This window comes from Triplophysa rosa, linkage group LG11, assembly GCF_024868665.1.
Source record: "Triplophysa rosa linkage group LG11, Trosa_1v2, whole genome shotgun sequence".
NCBI classification, from domain to species: Eukaryota; Metazoa; Chordata; class Actinopteri; order Cypriniformes; family Nemacheilidae; genus Triplophysa; species Triplophysa rosa.
In genome coordinates, this window is record NC_079900.1 from 11208898 (window position 1) to 11224306 (window position 15409).

General features: G+C 39.1%; 1 protein-coding gene across 1 annotated transcript in view; it reads left to right on the forward strand.

Moving 5' to 3' along the window:
- Positions 1-489: 489 nt before the first annotated feature.
- cacng2a (calcium channel, voltage-dependent, gamma subunit 2a) overlaps positions 490-15409 on the forward strand; it is a 59928-nt gene continuing 45008 nt past the window's right edge. Inside the window, exon 1 of the mRNA XM_057346096.1 lies at positions 490-2243. Within this exon, the coding sequence (XP_057202079.1) occupies positions 2018-2243 (226 nt within the window). The 5' untranslated portion in view covers positions 490-2017. The remainder of the gene's footprint in view (positions 2244-15409) is intronic.

Genomic DNA, 15409 nt, shown 5'->3' on the forward strand with positions numbered 1-15409 from the left:
GCTTTATAAATCGGGCAACGAGAGGACGCATAAGGACGTGTCTGCAAAGACATTAGGATCGTGCATAACGAAACATCGAATATGCAAACGATAAATGAAAGGCTTAAAGCGCAGTGGCTTGAGTTTTACAATACAAGCGGTGTATGCAGCATTAAAAATATATATATATAACGTTCAAACGAGTTTTTTGGAGGGCGAACCGTTTCGCATAAATCAGCGTTCGGCGTCGTTAAAAGCACTAAATGCGCGTTAAAACGGGAATCTGTATCCGTGTGTTGTGCCCCATCTAAATAAGAGAGTTTTAAATGCAAACACCGTTACGCTTTGGATAAAATATCCAATCTGCACCCCTCTCACAGCGGCTTTTTTCTGTCGCGGCACATCCCTTCTCTGGTTGTATAATCTCTCTCTCTCTCTCTCTCTCTCTCTCTCTCTCTCTCTCTCTCTCTCTCTCTCTCTCTCTCTCTCTCTCTGTGCTTCACTTTCTAGCTCTCCCTCTTTCTGAGCCACAGCACGCCTGCCTACATCTCTCTCCAAAATTTTCACTAGCACACAAGCGAAGGGGAGAGAGCCAGACCCTTATCCTCCTTTCCCAGCACATCACGTTCCTTCATCTCAGGTCTTTTTTTCTTTTACATGGCGCAAGGGCTCTGCAAACGGGACGATACTGCTTGTGGTTCTGGGTGCGAGAAAGCCAGCACGGATTTGGATAACCGAGCATCACTGACGGGTGTAGAATACAGCAGTTCCGGCGCCTCCGCCTTCTCGTTCTCCTCTAGCCGGCTCTATGACGAGTAATGGTCGGCTCGTTCTGCTGGATGCTCCCTGCTCTAACCGGATCGTCGACGGCTTATTCAACCGCAGATTGCCATTTTCGGAAGAAACCTTCAAAGAGCTAGGAGATACATATGGAAACTGGGGATCAGAATTTTAGGAAAAAGGATATCTAGTTGTTTTCTTCCATTTTCATTTATGTTGATTAATTTATTTTGCTCACTGTGATTTTTTTTATTCCATCGTTGACTTGATTTGTCAAATTGATGTTAACGGTGGCAGCAGTATATTAGATTTACCGTCTTAATTCTGGACATTCCTTTCGTTGGTTTTGAACTGGACTATCCTGCCCATCCACCTCTCCTATATTTTTCTGCGCCTGTAACTAAATAGAGCTTTCCCCGTCCTTAATTTTTCTCTGGTCCCTTTGTCTCTTTTCCCTCTTTATTAGAATAGACTAGGGTTTGCTTAGCCACATTAAGTGAGGACGGCGTGTTTGTTGAGCAATTTGCAGCTACGTAGGTCAACAGTTGTTGTAACACATCGAATGGTTTAGATACATTCAGATTGGAGGCAAAGCCTTCCATTACTCTATCAACTCCCCACCCCTTTAACGTCTTTTATTTTTGTATGAATTGTTTCTAAAGCTGTATTTATCCTCAAACCCTCACACGTCATAAACTACCGGCTATTTATGCGCCTCAATTGTCATAATTAAATTCTCGTATTGCTCAAAATCTCTGCCAGCGTGCTGGTAACATTTGCTCAAGATCAGATAGATAAACAGCAGTGTTGCTTTTTCGTTTGAATGACATGCTTGGGGTATTATTAAAGGCCTAGGCTATTAGCAGTAAAGTGTATATTTCTGTATTATCTTTGATTAGTGGCTTTGCAGCCTGTATGTTCGTGTAAGTTTAACTGTAGCGCTATAGCTGCTGCATATCTTACCTCGCTCGATAAAGAACGAAAAAGAGGTTCAAATTATTCGTTGTTGGAAAAAGAACATTACATAAGCAGGTAAAGCGTGCGAAAAATTACCTTTACCCTTAAAAATAGCCAGAAAGGCTCACCTATTTCTTACTTAATCGGTTCTCACCCAAACGCAACCATAAGGTTCCTACCGCATCCACCCCCTTCCCCCTCCTTTCGCTCAAATATATCCCATTTTTTAAATTTGGTTTGGTCCCGTAAATTTTCAAATATTTATTTCCTATACATCAAGAGGAAGGGGGGTCCCCCTTTCATGGAATGCGGAAACATGGGTGTGTTTGACCGCGGAGTTCAGATGTTATTGACCACGGTGGGCGCGTTCGCTGCCTTCAGCCTCATGACCATCGCGGTGGGCACGGACTACTGGCTGTACTCGCGCGGCGTCTGTAAGATCAAGACCAACAATGAGAACGAGACCAGCAAGAAGAACGAAGAGGTGATGACCCATTCGGGACTGTGGAGGACATGTTGCTTGGAAGGTAAGACCAGTGTGCGCTTTTGTCGTGTCATTCTCTTTGTTCGACTGCTGATTACGTCTAGTGTCATTTTTCATTAGAGGGTCTATCTTACCATGTGCACGTGTGTTCCTGTCAGTTGTTACGGAAACGCACCACCCACCCCCTTTCTCTCAGGCCTGCGCTCTAGTGTGCTGTAACGATTGTTTAGCGGCTCTATTCAGCACCACGGACAGCGACAGTGACGCGCAGCAATACAGACATATGTGTAGCCTAATAAGAAACGGCGTTTACCTGGCAATATAGTAAAAGCCCAATCCTGTCCATTAGAATGAATGTAACAGCAATGAAAGCAGATAAATGGACATACATCTGGAACTGCCACGGGGCACACCTGGGGGAAAAACTCACCCATGGCCAATATACACAGGCACATATTTCCTGTCATGCTACAGCGTAGGCACTGACTGCTGACTTTGGCCTAGCAATGTCACCTTGTGAGGTCCTCGAGTACAACAAATGCACTTCATTCTCACTAGGGCTCAAAGTAGTTACAGAAGATGACCTGGGGCTTTGTGGCACATGTCCATATGCAATGTGTTTACTGCACTAAGATTACGCATCTTCTAGTGCCTCTAGAGCACTCTATAGCTTAAAAACTGTGATTTTAATATGGAAAGGGTTTACAAATGAATTAACTTGAGTACTTAATTTACTGTACACCTTATTGAGCATGAGTTCCCATGTGCTTTAGACGGTGACCACATGTTGACCAAAGCAAAATGAGTGACTTTGGCCACATCTGCGAGTGTGCCCTTAACATCTGTTAGTCTGCCAATTTATCCTTAAGGGTTTGTCTGTCAGATGACCCTTATGGCTTAAAGCATACTGTCGCCGTTTAACATTTGAAAATACTTGGATGAAGGTGATCCTGTGAACCACCAAGTGGGATCAAGTGGGAAATTGGTGATCTTAGTACATGGTTGTTAGTAAGACAGTAGATATTGCGATTGCATTAAACTACCAGAACTGATCAAAAGTCCTGAAAACGTGGTCAGTCTTGTGTGTCTCACAAAATAAATATAACAGACTGTAACACAGATCTAAGCTGGATAAACTCATAAACTCTAGAGTCTAATGTATATGAAACAGCTTTAGTACACCCTACTGTTTAAATGCTCATTACACTCGGCTCATTTGCAAATGAAAGTAGGCAGGTCCATGATAAGTGTTGATTAAAAGATGACTTTACCTAAATATAAAGCACATGCATTTCTTCTGTTCTCGGTTTAGCTTTTTACAGATCCCCAACTATGACACAAGCAATTAGCTGAAACAGCAAATAACAGTAACCGCTCAACCTCCTCGCTTCTATCCATCAAGCAGGTACCCCCTCTCTGAACCAGTTTCGCACCGGCATCTCATAGACCGTGCGTAAGATGGCCAGGATGTTAATCTCAGTGGTCAGTACAGAAAATGATTTGTTGGGGAGCATAGATTTACAGCATGCAGGTGGGCAAGGGTGTTAGTGTAATTTGTCCCTGGAGTGTTCCAAACTGATGAGAGAGGGGAAACACCTTCAGTGGGCTGCCCTCAGCAATATTACAAGCACTTCAGATATTTAACATCAACTCTTATATCCACCCACATGTGAAGTGCACTATAGACCAATCAAGAGTATTGCACCAACAAATGACATACGTATATCTTGTGCTGCTAGACTTCCCTTAAGCAGAAAGGAATATCAGATTACTTTCTTTTTGGCGTTAGTATATTTTGAGTATTAAATATTCTTCCTTGTGAAAGTGGTTAATGGCTTTAATAGACTGCTGTGTATGTTTGTCAGGTGATGTTGATTTACAACAGCGTGTGTGTGTTGGTGACAGTGGGTTAAAAAGGTGTTATTGCAAAGGAAATAAACACATGGGTTGAAAAGAGTTTTTGGAGAGTTTTATATTTGGATCTAGAATATGTTCCTAAGAAGCTAAATTAAGAATGACATTCTTTTAGTGCTGTATAAAATATAGTCTGTATTGATTATGGAAGTTTACACTCTACCAGCCTGCTTTGAGCGATATTGCACAAACATTTTAAGAGGTCAGCAGTTGTTGGAGGTTTAATTTGTGATGTTCTACAGCTATACTAGTATTTGTTCTGTAAATTTGTTCACTCTTTACCCTTCTCTGTTTTAGAATTGCTTTTAATATATGCATTTATTAGTAGTGTACTGTAAGTACATTTATTTTGTTCCTGATGAACATACAGTTGCCCAAAAAAGTATACTTTAGAAACTGTAAATTTTTTTGCATCTCATTGGATTGCACATCAAACCAAGTGGCATTTTACCCAGTTCATGAATAGAGGTCAGTGGATAGCTAACAAAAATGGATATCATCCACTCAAGTTTTACATTCCCTAAAAGCAATAAAAACACATATAAAGCATATTTCATGCATGAGTGGGTTAAAGAGAGAAAATACATTAAATAAGTAAAATATGTCACAAGTTTGTAATAAGTTTTAAATAATGAAACAATAAATATAATGTACTTAGAGTATTTTAACAGTTTCTAGTCAAATGTACTGTATGTCCATAATTAATGTGTTGAAGTTCTATACTTCTGTGGTTACTCTGTTGAAAGAAACTTGTGCGGAACTGACTTCATACATCCAGTGAAATTACCTTAATTCAAAGGAATTGCATAAATAGCAAAGCAATTTGAGTTCCGAGAAAGGTCTAGCTGTCTGATGTAATGAAACTCATACAATTTAAAGTTAGGTTTAAATGTCCACACTGTATATAAGTAGCACTGCATATATACTGTATTTTATCCTAAGTTAACTGATTAAAATATCTCACCCTGTAAAATAAAATATCTGAGAAACGCAGGCTAAAAGTCTAAAAATCGGATTATGAGAAAACATGCAAAGTTTGATTAAGCATTCATCAAGCATTTATTTCACTATGATTTTAATCTTTGACATGGCATTATTAAGTCAATATGAAGATTATGTTTTAGTTACATTATGTAGAATGATTTTATGTAGAAAACAATAAATCACAAAAATGACATTAGCTGGGTTTTCACAGACTGGGTCACATATGTAATTTTTCAATCTCATCAAGTCAAATTAGATAATTAGGACAAAGTATTGGTTTCTACTATACAAAAGCTTTGCTGTTATGACACCTCTCAGTGAAAGTTGACAGTTTGGTAAAGTCTTATTTCGGACACCTGCAGCATCATTATAGTGACACTTGAGGATTAGAATATGTCCTCAGAGTGTATATACACTATATATATTCAAGTGCACTTTACAGATCCATTTGTGCAAAGACAATGATATGTTGCTGTGATAAAACAAAAGCTGGTACTGTATGTGGTGGGTCCTCCGATCTTGGCACAGCCAAGCGAGTCGGGTAGTGAGTCAGACTCAGGTGTACTGTTCTTAAATGTGGTCGCCACAGAACTACAGGTAATCTGCATTATTAATCTTCATTACATTAACAACGAATGTAAGGGTAGGGCGCAGCGAGAGCACACAAACAGCATCGCAAAGCACAGTGACAAAGGAGGTGCAGTTATGTTCCTTGCATTTTCAACACTGTCCAACACTTATCATTTCGAATCTCTGTGACAGAAACTTTACCCAAGAAGACGGATCGTTCTCCTGAACGCTCTGAGTTGCCATGAATATTTTCTGGGCCGCGGGAGGTGTTACTAATGAATGGACTTCCTGCGCTTTGTTTTCTTTTGCATGCGGCCAAACCGTGCATCTGAAGAGATAACCCGCTCCGTCTCAGCAGGAGGGGCAAAAAATACTTGTGCATTTTTCTCACCTTTCGTTTGTTCATGCTCGCAAATCTGCTCATTTTAAGCAAGTGTGTGAGGTCTCGTACTCAGCGTTCATTCAGGTCGACTGAACTACAGTGTGGCCGCAGTGTAGGCTGCGTGCTGGTTTTGGTGAATTGCATCTTGGGAGTCACAGCCTGCAGGCTGATCAAAATGTTTGGTTATGTGTAACGGTGATAGATGTATGCACATCCAACTACATTAAGCTGTTTTTGTACGATTTGATAAAGAGTGTGTGTGACATAGGCAGAGATCAATTAAGAGGCAATGGGCCTTAGCTTTGCCTGGCGCTGCTGTAAAGAGGGATTGCTCTCATCAACTGATCAGATAAAGATTACCAGCCTGGCATGTATCTGCCCAGCTAATGACCCACATCCAGAGTGGCATTACACATTGTATTATAGCACTACAGCAAAGTTGTCCCAAAACATTGGCTCACAAAACCTTGCTCATCTCCTTCTAGTTTCTGTATAAAGTAAGTAAAAAAATCCAGTCATCCCCAACCACCATCTGCCCTACGATGGCATCATATACTACAAAGTTGGGCAGACGTGGCTTTTCTCTCCTTTAGTAACACTTCAATACCATGATCCACTTATCCTATAAACACCACTGATGTGATGAAGAGTGAGAAAAACACTCTTGAGCCACTGGCCGATTGCTGTCCATACCCTGCCAAAACATTCTGTGGGTTAATGGAAAAGCCCACAGAGCATTTCACCATAATGTTTAATTCGCTATCCATGATTCTCATGTTTGTGACTCTCATCACCATGCACAAGGTTGTTCATTTGGTCATAGTTGTCAAGGATTTAACTTGGTTTTTATATTTTTATATATTTGTTTTACATTTAAGCTTATGTTGGTCTGGTTTACCAAGGATTTATGCTAAATTACAAAGTCTGGTAGTTCAACCAGCATCCAAAACATGTCAAGTCAAGAGTAAAAGGAATATAACATAGAGAAAATTAAATAAATACACATATACATGCACATACATACAGTATCTACACATATACGTACAGCTGCGGAAAAAAATGAAGCGACCATTCCAAATTTTCATTTCAAATCAGCATTTGTAGATGTATTGTGGTCATTCCAGTCCAGTATCTGTTGAATTTCAACAAAATCAAAACCTCAGGAGTGACAAAGTTATCCAACAGCAATGTGAAAGACTGACAGCATTACAAGACACGTGAAAACTGTGAAAAAATCCAGGTTATCACATAAAAAATTATTTGTAACTTTTCATAAATACATGTATAAAAATTACTGTTGTATTGCTTAGAAGTGAATATGAACTTGTTTTCTTTGCGGTATTTGAGGTCTGAAAAGGTATAGAGCATTTTTTCTGTTATTTTGACCTGATTCTCTAGTTTTCATTTTCTGCTAAATAAATGCGAATAGAAACAATGTTTTTATTCAAAATTTGGCAGAAATATTGTTAGTAGTTTACATAATGAAACAAAAATGATAATTTTACATAATTTGAAATGGTCTCTTCATTTTTCTTTAAAAAAAATTGTATGTACAAGTACACACATGTACATTATATCTCAAGAGTACAAACACATGGGATTATTGCAAGTCCTCCAAAAGATGAGCTAGAAGTGCTTTAAGACACATTATCAACAAAGTCGAAAGATATTTTGCCAAAAGAGAATTTATCATGGATTGCACAATTAGAATTACTTGGAAAAGTAGTTAGGTGTCTATTCAGAGCTATGGAAGTCTACACATGCGATAATGGTGACCAGCCTCTCAGTTGAGTCTTTAAATGCATCAGCTCAGCTGCTATGGCCATGCACATTAATACGAACAGTTTTGTCCATTGTTTTGCATCTCACGCTGTGTTTTGAGCATCCCGCCACAGTTGTTGTGCTTTTAAGACGTGTCAAGTTAAAAGTAGTCAGGCATTTTAAAAACACGCCTCGAGAGCCCAGCATTCTGTTCCATTCCATTACACGCCGTCTAGCTGTTTTTGAATGCAAGGACGCATCTTTTGTAAACGTCTCGTAAAAACTTGTGTAATCAGGGTAAAGTTAACCCGAAAGTGATCAGATGGGATTTTGTTTGGAATGATTAGTCAACTATAAATCAAATGAAATTGAAATGAAAATTATATTACACATCACTAGCATGCTTTACATTTACATTTACTTTCATTCATTTGGCAGACGCTTTTATCCAAAGTGACTTACAAGTAGTAGGAGAGCATATAACATTTTGACTTAGTATAACATTACATGCAACAAAAATCACTACATCCAACGTTCAATGTAATCTACTGTATTATCAGATTAAACAATTCATTTGTTGGGAAGAATATCTTATTGTTACTTGCATTGGCAAGCTAGGTCTTATTTTGAACTTGTCAAATGCAGGATGCCCGGTAAGAAACAGCCGATGCTTTTTGTGACATCCAGACAACCTCTGTCAGAATCAGAGGACAAACTTCTCCTCTCCAGCTCAGAGACGAGGGAACATAATGAGGGTCTCAGGGGCATTATTAATATTGGATTGGGAGACGGCCCTTGTGAAACGCAGCTTGAATCATCCTCGTTCCCATTCAGCTCTGAAAGCAGGTTGAATGTGGTGGCAATGATCAGAGTACAACAGAACAGTCTGTTCCACATTCCTTATTTCTTACCTCCTCTCTTCTCTCTCCTCCACCAGTGTCTCTATCACAAGCTTTCTCTCTCTGGTTTTGCTTTTCTCTATACCTGATAGCTGGCAGGTGCGTGTGTAGGAGTTCTCATGCTATTCTAGAACTTCAATCCCCCCCACTCAGTTGACCCTCTACTGGAGAAGCACATCTGCATAAGCAAATAAAAAAACTGCTTAGCAGCCCTGCACTTCTAGAACTTTTTCCCTTCTGGGAGAACACATACAGTATATGGATGTTTGCGTATATGTACTGTATGCTTGGGTTTTCTTTCTTGCTGACAAGAACAGGAGACAGTTAAATGATCTGACGGCCCCCAGAAAAACATTCTATTGCTTAGAGGTTGCTTTTTTATGGGAAACTTGAGTTGACAGCTGTGATTTATTTGTATAGGTGGTATGGTGTTTATTTGTAGTTTTATGTATCAACTTATTCTCAGAAGATTCTCCTTAAAGGGATAGTTCACCAAATAATGTAACTTCTGTCATTTACTCACCCTCTTGTCATTTCAAACCTGTATGACTTTCTTCTGCAGAAAACAAAAGACTGAAGAATGTTGGCACCTATTCACTTCTGTTGTATGGAAAACCAAAACCAATGCAATTCAAAGGGTATCATCATTGTTCGGTTGCCAACATTCTTCAAAATATCTTTTTTTTTTGTGTTCTGCAAGTTTGGAATGACATAAAAGTACTTTTGGGTGAACTATCCTATACAGCCATTTTGAGTTATATATCCTACACTGTTATTTTTCTGTCTTAAAAGATGTTTACACATGAGTTTTTTTAAAAACTTTTACACCGTGTCTAAACCTGACGTGACTGATGCAACACGACAAACGGCTTGTTCTTAATAGGTTTGTCGTGTCACATCGTGTCCACAGTGTGGACAAAATGTAAAATTATAATGGGTTCTAATGTGTTTTATTGTCTTTTATCGTGTCGTGCCGCGCCCGGTGTAGACACGGTGTTAGACCTATTTTGTCCTGTGTTTAGTTTCAATTTGAAGTGGATCTAAAAAGAAGGCATTTGACTATTCATGGCTCCGCTCTGGCATGTGGAATTCTGCTTGCCACTGTGATATATTTAGAACTTCACTCTATGTATTCTTGTGTGGAATGGCAAAACCTCAGTGAGCATTACCCTGAGCGAGACCAATTATAGAGAATTGATCTCATTTCCACCGTAGTAGACCACGCAGTCGACATTAGGGCAATTTTGTGATAATGTTTAAAGGGGATCATTCATTTAATCTCCTCCCGCTCCCCTTTGGCGGCCATTTTACAGATTTTAAGCAGCGAAAGGAGATTCAACCATGAACGCTGATTAACTCTATACCTGCTCCATTCATTTGAAGTCAAAGCTTTTCGCTATTTTTTCCCCGATAGCAGCCGTGGAATCTGCAGCCCTGATGAATTGGTGGTGTCCTTGGCACAGTTCATTTGCAATCCATTACAGCGCATTAGCTTTGTGTCAGAGAGGAACCCAAACACCATGCATCACTAAAATAAGGGGATGGGATCAGATACCCCAACATACACCCACGTAGCATTGACTTGCGGAGCACGTTTGAGTTTCAATTTGTCTTTTATAAAGCGTGTTGAAATTAGGCCAGAACTGTTAAAAGAAAGTGTTAAATATTCAGAATAGGAATTGCCTGGAGGAAAATGTTATTGCTCAGAGGCCGCTCGCTCAAAGCTCAGGAGCCCTTTAATTATGGTCGAGTTTGTGCATGTGATGAGCGTGCAGTGTGGACTGAGGTGTTTCCACCTCTCCAGACTCCTTGGAGAGCTGCTGGCAGTCAAGCTATTTTGTCCAAGCAGAAGCATACGCCACCGTCATCTAAGTTTTGGGGAGTAGGGAAACAGAGAACATCATACACAGGGATAACTTTGCAAGTTCGGTAGATCATTGTTTCCCAACATTTTTGGCTTATGGAACTCCAAAAGCCAAAACTCGAAAGCCCATTCATAAGCCCCTTTATAAGACTCATGTTGTCTTTTACTGTCATTTACTGCCCCCCCCAAAGAAGACTTATTTATTTAAACATTATTTATTTATCATTTTAATTAACTCAAAAACATATTCAGTTACATAATGCTGGAACATCAATTCTTTTGTTCGGTGGTCTTATTTTTCTGATGTTTGATTACATAAAATTAATGATAAGTTTAAGAACCACCGGTATAGACATTGAAATATCTTCTTTTGTGTTCCACTAAAAAATGTGGTTTTGTGTCAGAATGATAATGATGACGGCATTTTTAGTTGAACTATCCATTTAAACCAAAAATATGTTTAGTTTGGCATATTATCCTACTTATCATTAAGAGTTATTATAAATATTATTAAAATGGTTGTGAGGAAGATTTAGTAATAAACAAAAAAAGTGAAAAACAGGCCGTTTCTAGATTTCTCAATTTGACTCTGAAAAATGTCAGCACACCAAAGCTCCAAAAATATGTTTTTTTTCCAAAACGACTTTCACAAAATGTTAAATGTACTGTAGTATGCATACTTCTGTTCTGGAATCAATGCTGGGGAGGAGTGAAAGCTTGATAAAGTTGGACCGGGTTAAAGTAAAGCAATAATGAAAGCAATAAGTTACACTGTGTTGCACAGTAAATTCTAAGCATCAGTGAGATGACAAAGCGAGCGCCATTCCACAACAGTCCAAAAGATAACATTAGCTCAATCTGTATTTTGCTTTATTAGGCACGGAGCAGTAAAGCTCATTAGGTACATTTTATCAGTTTGCTTACAAAAAAAAAAAAGAGCTACAAGTACCTTTGCATTTCCTTTGTCCCTTCTGAATCCACAACCACATAACCACGTTAACTGCAGTTAGTTAAATGATGTGCTTCGTCCAGACTGAATTCAATTTCAAGACTTGCACTGTAGCATCAGCTTTCATACTAATATATTGCCAACTTGCTTCTCTTTACTCTCCTCCTCTAAGTGGGAGATCAGATATAACAGTCCACATTTTCTCTGTATTGATTTCAGGTCTGCAAAAGACTTTGAACACTATTGATGGGCAGCACGTGGTGCCCTGCTTCTCACATTGATGGTACGGAAATCTCTCCCCGCCCCATCTGTGATCTTTTTTCCCACATGACCTGCAGTTCGTTGTCTTTTTCTCCAATAACACCCAATTAAGTGCAGAGAGTTCACACTCGATTTCAGTGTGAATCATGGAGGACTGCTTTGTATGGTGGCCTGGGCCCAAAGGGGCCAAGCGGTGCTGTGGTTGAGCAGAGATGCTCAGATGGCTGTGTTTACATCAGGCACCAGTGCTGGCAAAGCCTCCAGTCACAGCAAATGGTGCTGTTGGCTAAACATACTGCTGTCAGGAGACTGCCACTGTCAACTTCATTGAGGAGAATTCAACAAGACGAGTCATCTCAGGGAAACCAAATACTTGAATAAGAGTAGTTGCTGGTTTTATATTAATCATTCGTTTTTTGTATTTAAACATTTTTTTAGAAGAAACTGTGAGTGATGCTTCTTTGTGCAAGGCAGCCACTGTGGTTGCTCTCTTGTTAATATCCAAATCTCAGCAGTTTGAGATCACTCTGAAAGCAGAGGACGTGTTGTTTATCGCAGGAAATAATGTGCACCTGGTGTCTTCATTCTGCAGACCTCAAATAATTCATGTGCAAAAAGGTTGCAGTGTTCCATATAAACTAGGAAACAAACATTTTCACTTTACAAAAAAGCTGACCAAGTCTCTCTTCTGGAGATAACCTTTGGAACAGGTTGCACGATAGGTGATGAGCGAGACCGCTGCTATCATCTCCTGTGCGTATGAGGCCAGGGATAAGTCTGTGATTCAGGTCAAGGAGGATGTTAATGTTGATGAACTTCTTGTCAACTGTGTTACTGGTGACTCGGGCTTTGCTCTGCCCATCTCAGATCTCTGCTGGGTCCAAACTTGAAATCAGCAAGTGTGTGTGTCCTTTTTCTTAGAGTAATAAGGAACAATATGAATTTTTCATGAACAGCAGCATGGCTTCTCTTTGCTCTCTCATATCGCTTTCCAGGACAAGGAGTCTGTCATCTTCACAGCGCCTGGTGCTGTGTGTGTGTGCTTGAGTGTTCAGACTGTATGTGTATATAGACAGACAGTAATCTATGGTGCTTAAATGTGAAGAGTGTCATGTTCAAATTCTTTCTCATATCTCTGTTTAATACGCAGAGACAATTATAAGTAAGCCATTCGTAGACTGATTTCCGAAAAGTATCAATCTAGTGGCTCCGTGCAGCTGTATTTTTCTCTTTCATTTTGAACATAGGCATTTCACAACTTTAATAAAGAAAACTATGCCTTGAACCAAACCACTAAGCTATGAGATAAATCAACATTTATTTAGACAAACAGTTTGAAAAGCACTTACCTACTCAACCCATTAAGTACTGTGATTGTAAATTAAATAGCAACATAAACCTATTACCTGTAAATCATTGAATATAAGTATACAGTTAAAGAATACTTTATGAGTGTAATTGCAAAAACAGAACTCAGCTTTTTAAATGTTCAAAAATCATGTTTTTTTATTGTGTTATGATGTTTTTATTGTGTTCGTCAGCTGTATTTTTTGTTTTATTTTTATTTTTTGTTAAGTTATTATTACTTAATCAAAACAACTCAACTGTAGTTTGATTGATATACTTAGAAAAATAAAACATTATTTTTTTATTTTTAAACATTGAGTTATGCTTTTGCATGTTCTTCTTCTATTGATTATAATATGAATTCTTTTTCTATTTAAAAAGTGTAGGGAAGCGCGATTACCGATGTGTCTGATTTGGTGGATCTCTCCTTATGACTACGAGTAGTGTAGTTCAGTTCCTCACCAGGATTTCAGCAAAAACACACATTTTTAATTTTTTTATTGAAATTAAATATATTAAATTTTTCATGAAAACACACTGACTTGTGGCTTTAATATCAGACCTCATAGTAGGTCTGTGAAAGTTTATACAGTATCATTAAAATCGATTTTAGGTTATATGTGCATTGAGCTACAAGTACCTTTGCATTTCCACTGTCCCTCCTCAATCCAAAACCACATGACCACCTTAACTGCAGTTAGTTAAATGATGTGCTTCGTCCAGACTGAATTAAATTTAAAGACGTGCACTGTAGCATCAGCTTTCATACTAATATATTGTCAACTTGCTTCTCTTTCCTCTAAGTGGGAGATCAGATATAACAGTCCACATTTTGTCTGGAGAGAATAAACAGGATCTTTACATCAAGAACCCCATTTTGTACTATTTTGCTCTTTAACTTCTGAATCAATCAATGAAACCAAAGGATTTGGAGCTAGACTTCCCGTCAGGTCAAACAATAGGGAGGCTCAGAGATGACGTATTTTTGTATGCAAAACCCAGAAGCGAGTTAGCATTTTAGGACTTCCGGTTCCATCGCTCCAAAGTCTATGGGTTTTTTGAATGGGTTTTTGGCAAATTGCCCGAAATAAGGTCTGTGGTAAACAAATCCTCTAAATATTTTCACGTTTTATTCTATGACATAAAACACACCAATTATATCCCGCTTGTGATTTTTTTAAAGCCTTATTGTGTCTTAAAAACGGCAGTTCCTAACAAGTTGCTAAAAGCGACTACTTCCTTTGGCGGGGATCGCGCATATAAAACTCACAAATAACGCAAAATGGGCACAAATCTCTTAAAACGTAGATGCGGTTTTATTCACAGAGTAATTACTTGCCAGGGAACACATTTTTAAGAAAGTTTGAAAGAGTTGTCTAAGGCTTGGTGGTGGTGACGTTGATATCGAGCGACCTTAAGTGTACTGTAGTCTGTTTATAGCATCGTGTTAGCTTTTTACTTCTGCCGATTGTATTTTGGCTTCAAAAGTAACACATGTTAATTTGTAAAGATTATCTTGATAGACAAAACGTGTAAACATCATAAACCGTTGTTAATCACAGAGCTTACTTCCGGGTTAGCCTACAAAAATACGTCATCTCTGAGGTACTGGATGGAAGACGGGGGCTCGACAGAAGAATTTCCTATATCACTTTTAGTTTGGAACAAGTGCGAATAAACAACATAATTTTATATTTATTAGTGTGAATTAATTGCTTCAAATGTAATAAAGCATCTGTGTCAGTAGAAAGGCAAGGTGGTGTCAAGTGTATAGAATCAGCAACATTCAGGTCTAAGTGACAGGCAGCAAAGGCAGCCATCTTGGATTCATAATGTCTTCATGTTTTCTCTCTGTCTCATTCTCTTACACCCCCTCATCCATATCCACTCACAGAAAACATGCTCTGAGGTTCACAGCAGCATTGCTGGCACAAAACATTCCCATGTGCCCTCACTGGTCATCTGCACGCTCAAGCGCTCTCCCTGCGTTTCATGTTGCGTGTGTCTGTCTGTCTCAGGCATTGTCTCTGTGTTTGGAGGGGACCAATGGCAGTCACACTACGTCAAGCTGCTGTGTGTCACTATCAGGAAGTATTTGGATGAGAGGACAGCGTCACGAGTCACAGGCTCATAGCAACAGCGAGAGGAAAAGAAAGAGAGAGGGGGTGGAGCAAGGAAGATTGTGAGAATGAATTAACACCTTTAACGGCAGCAGCTTATTAGGGCTGCAGAAAACCAGAGGCAAGAAGAAAGAGAGAGATTGAAAGATGGAGTGATG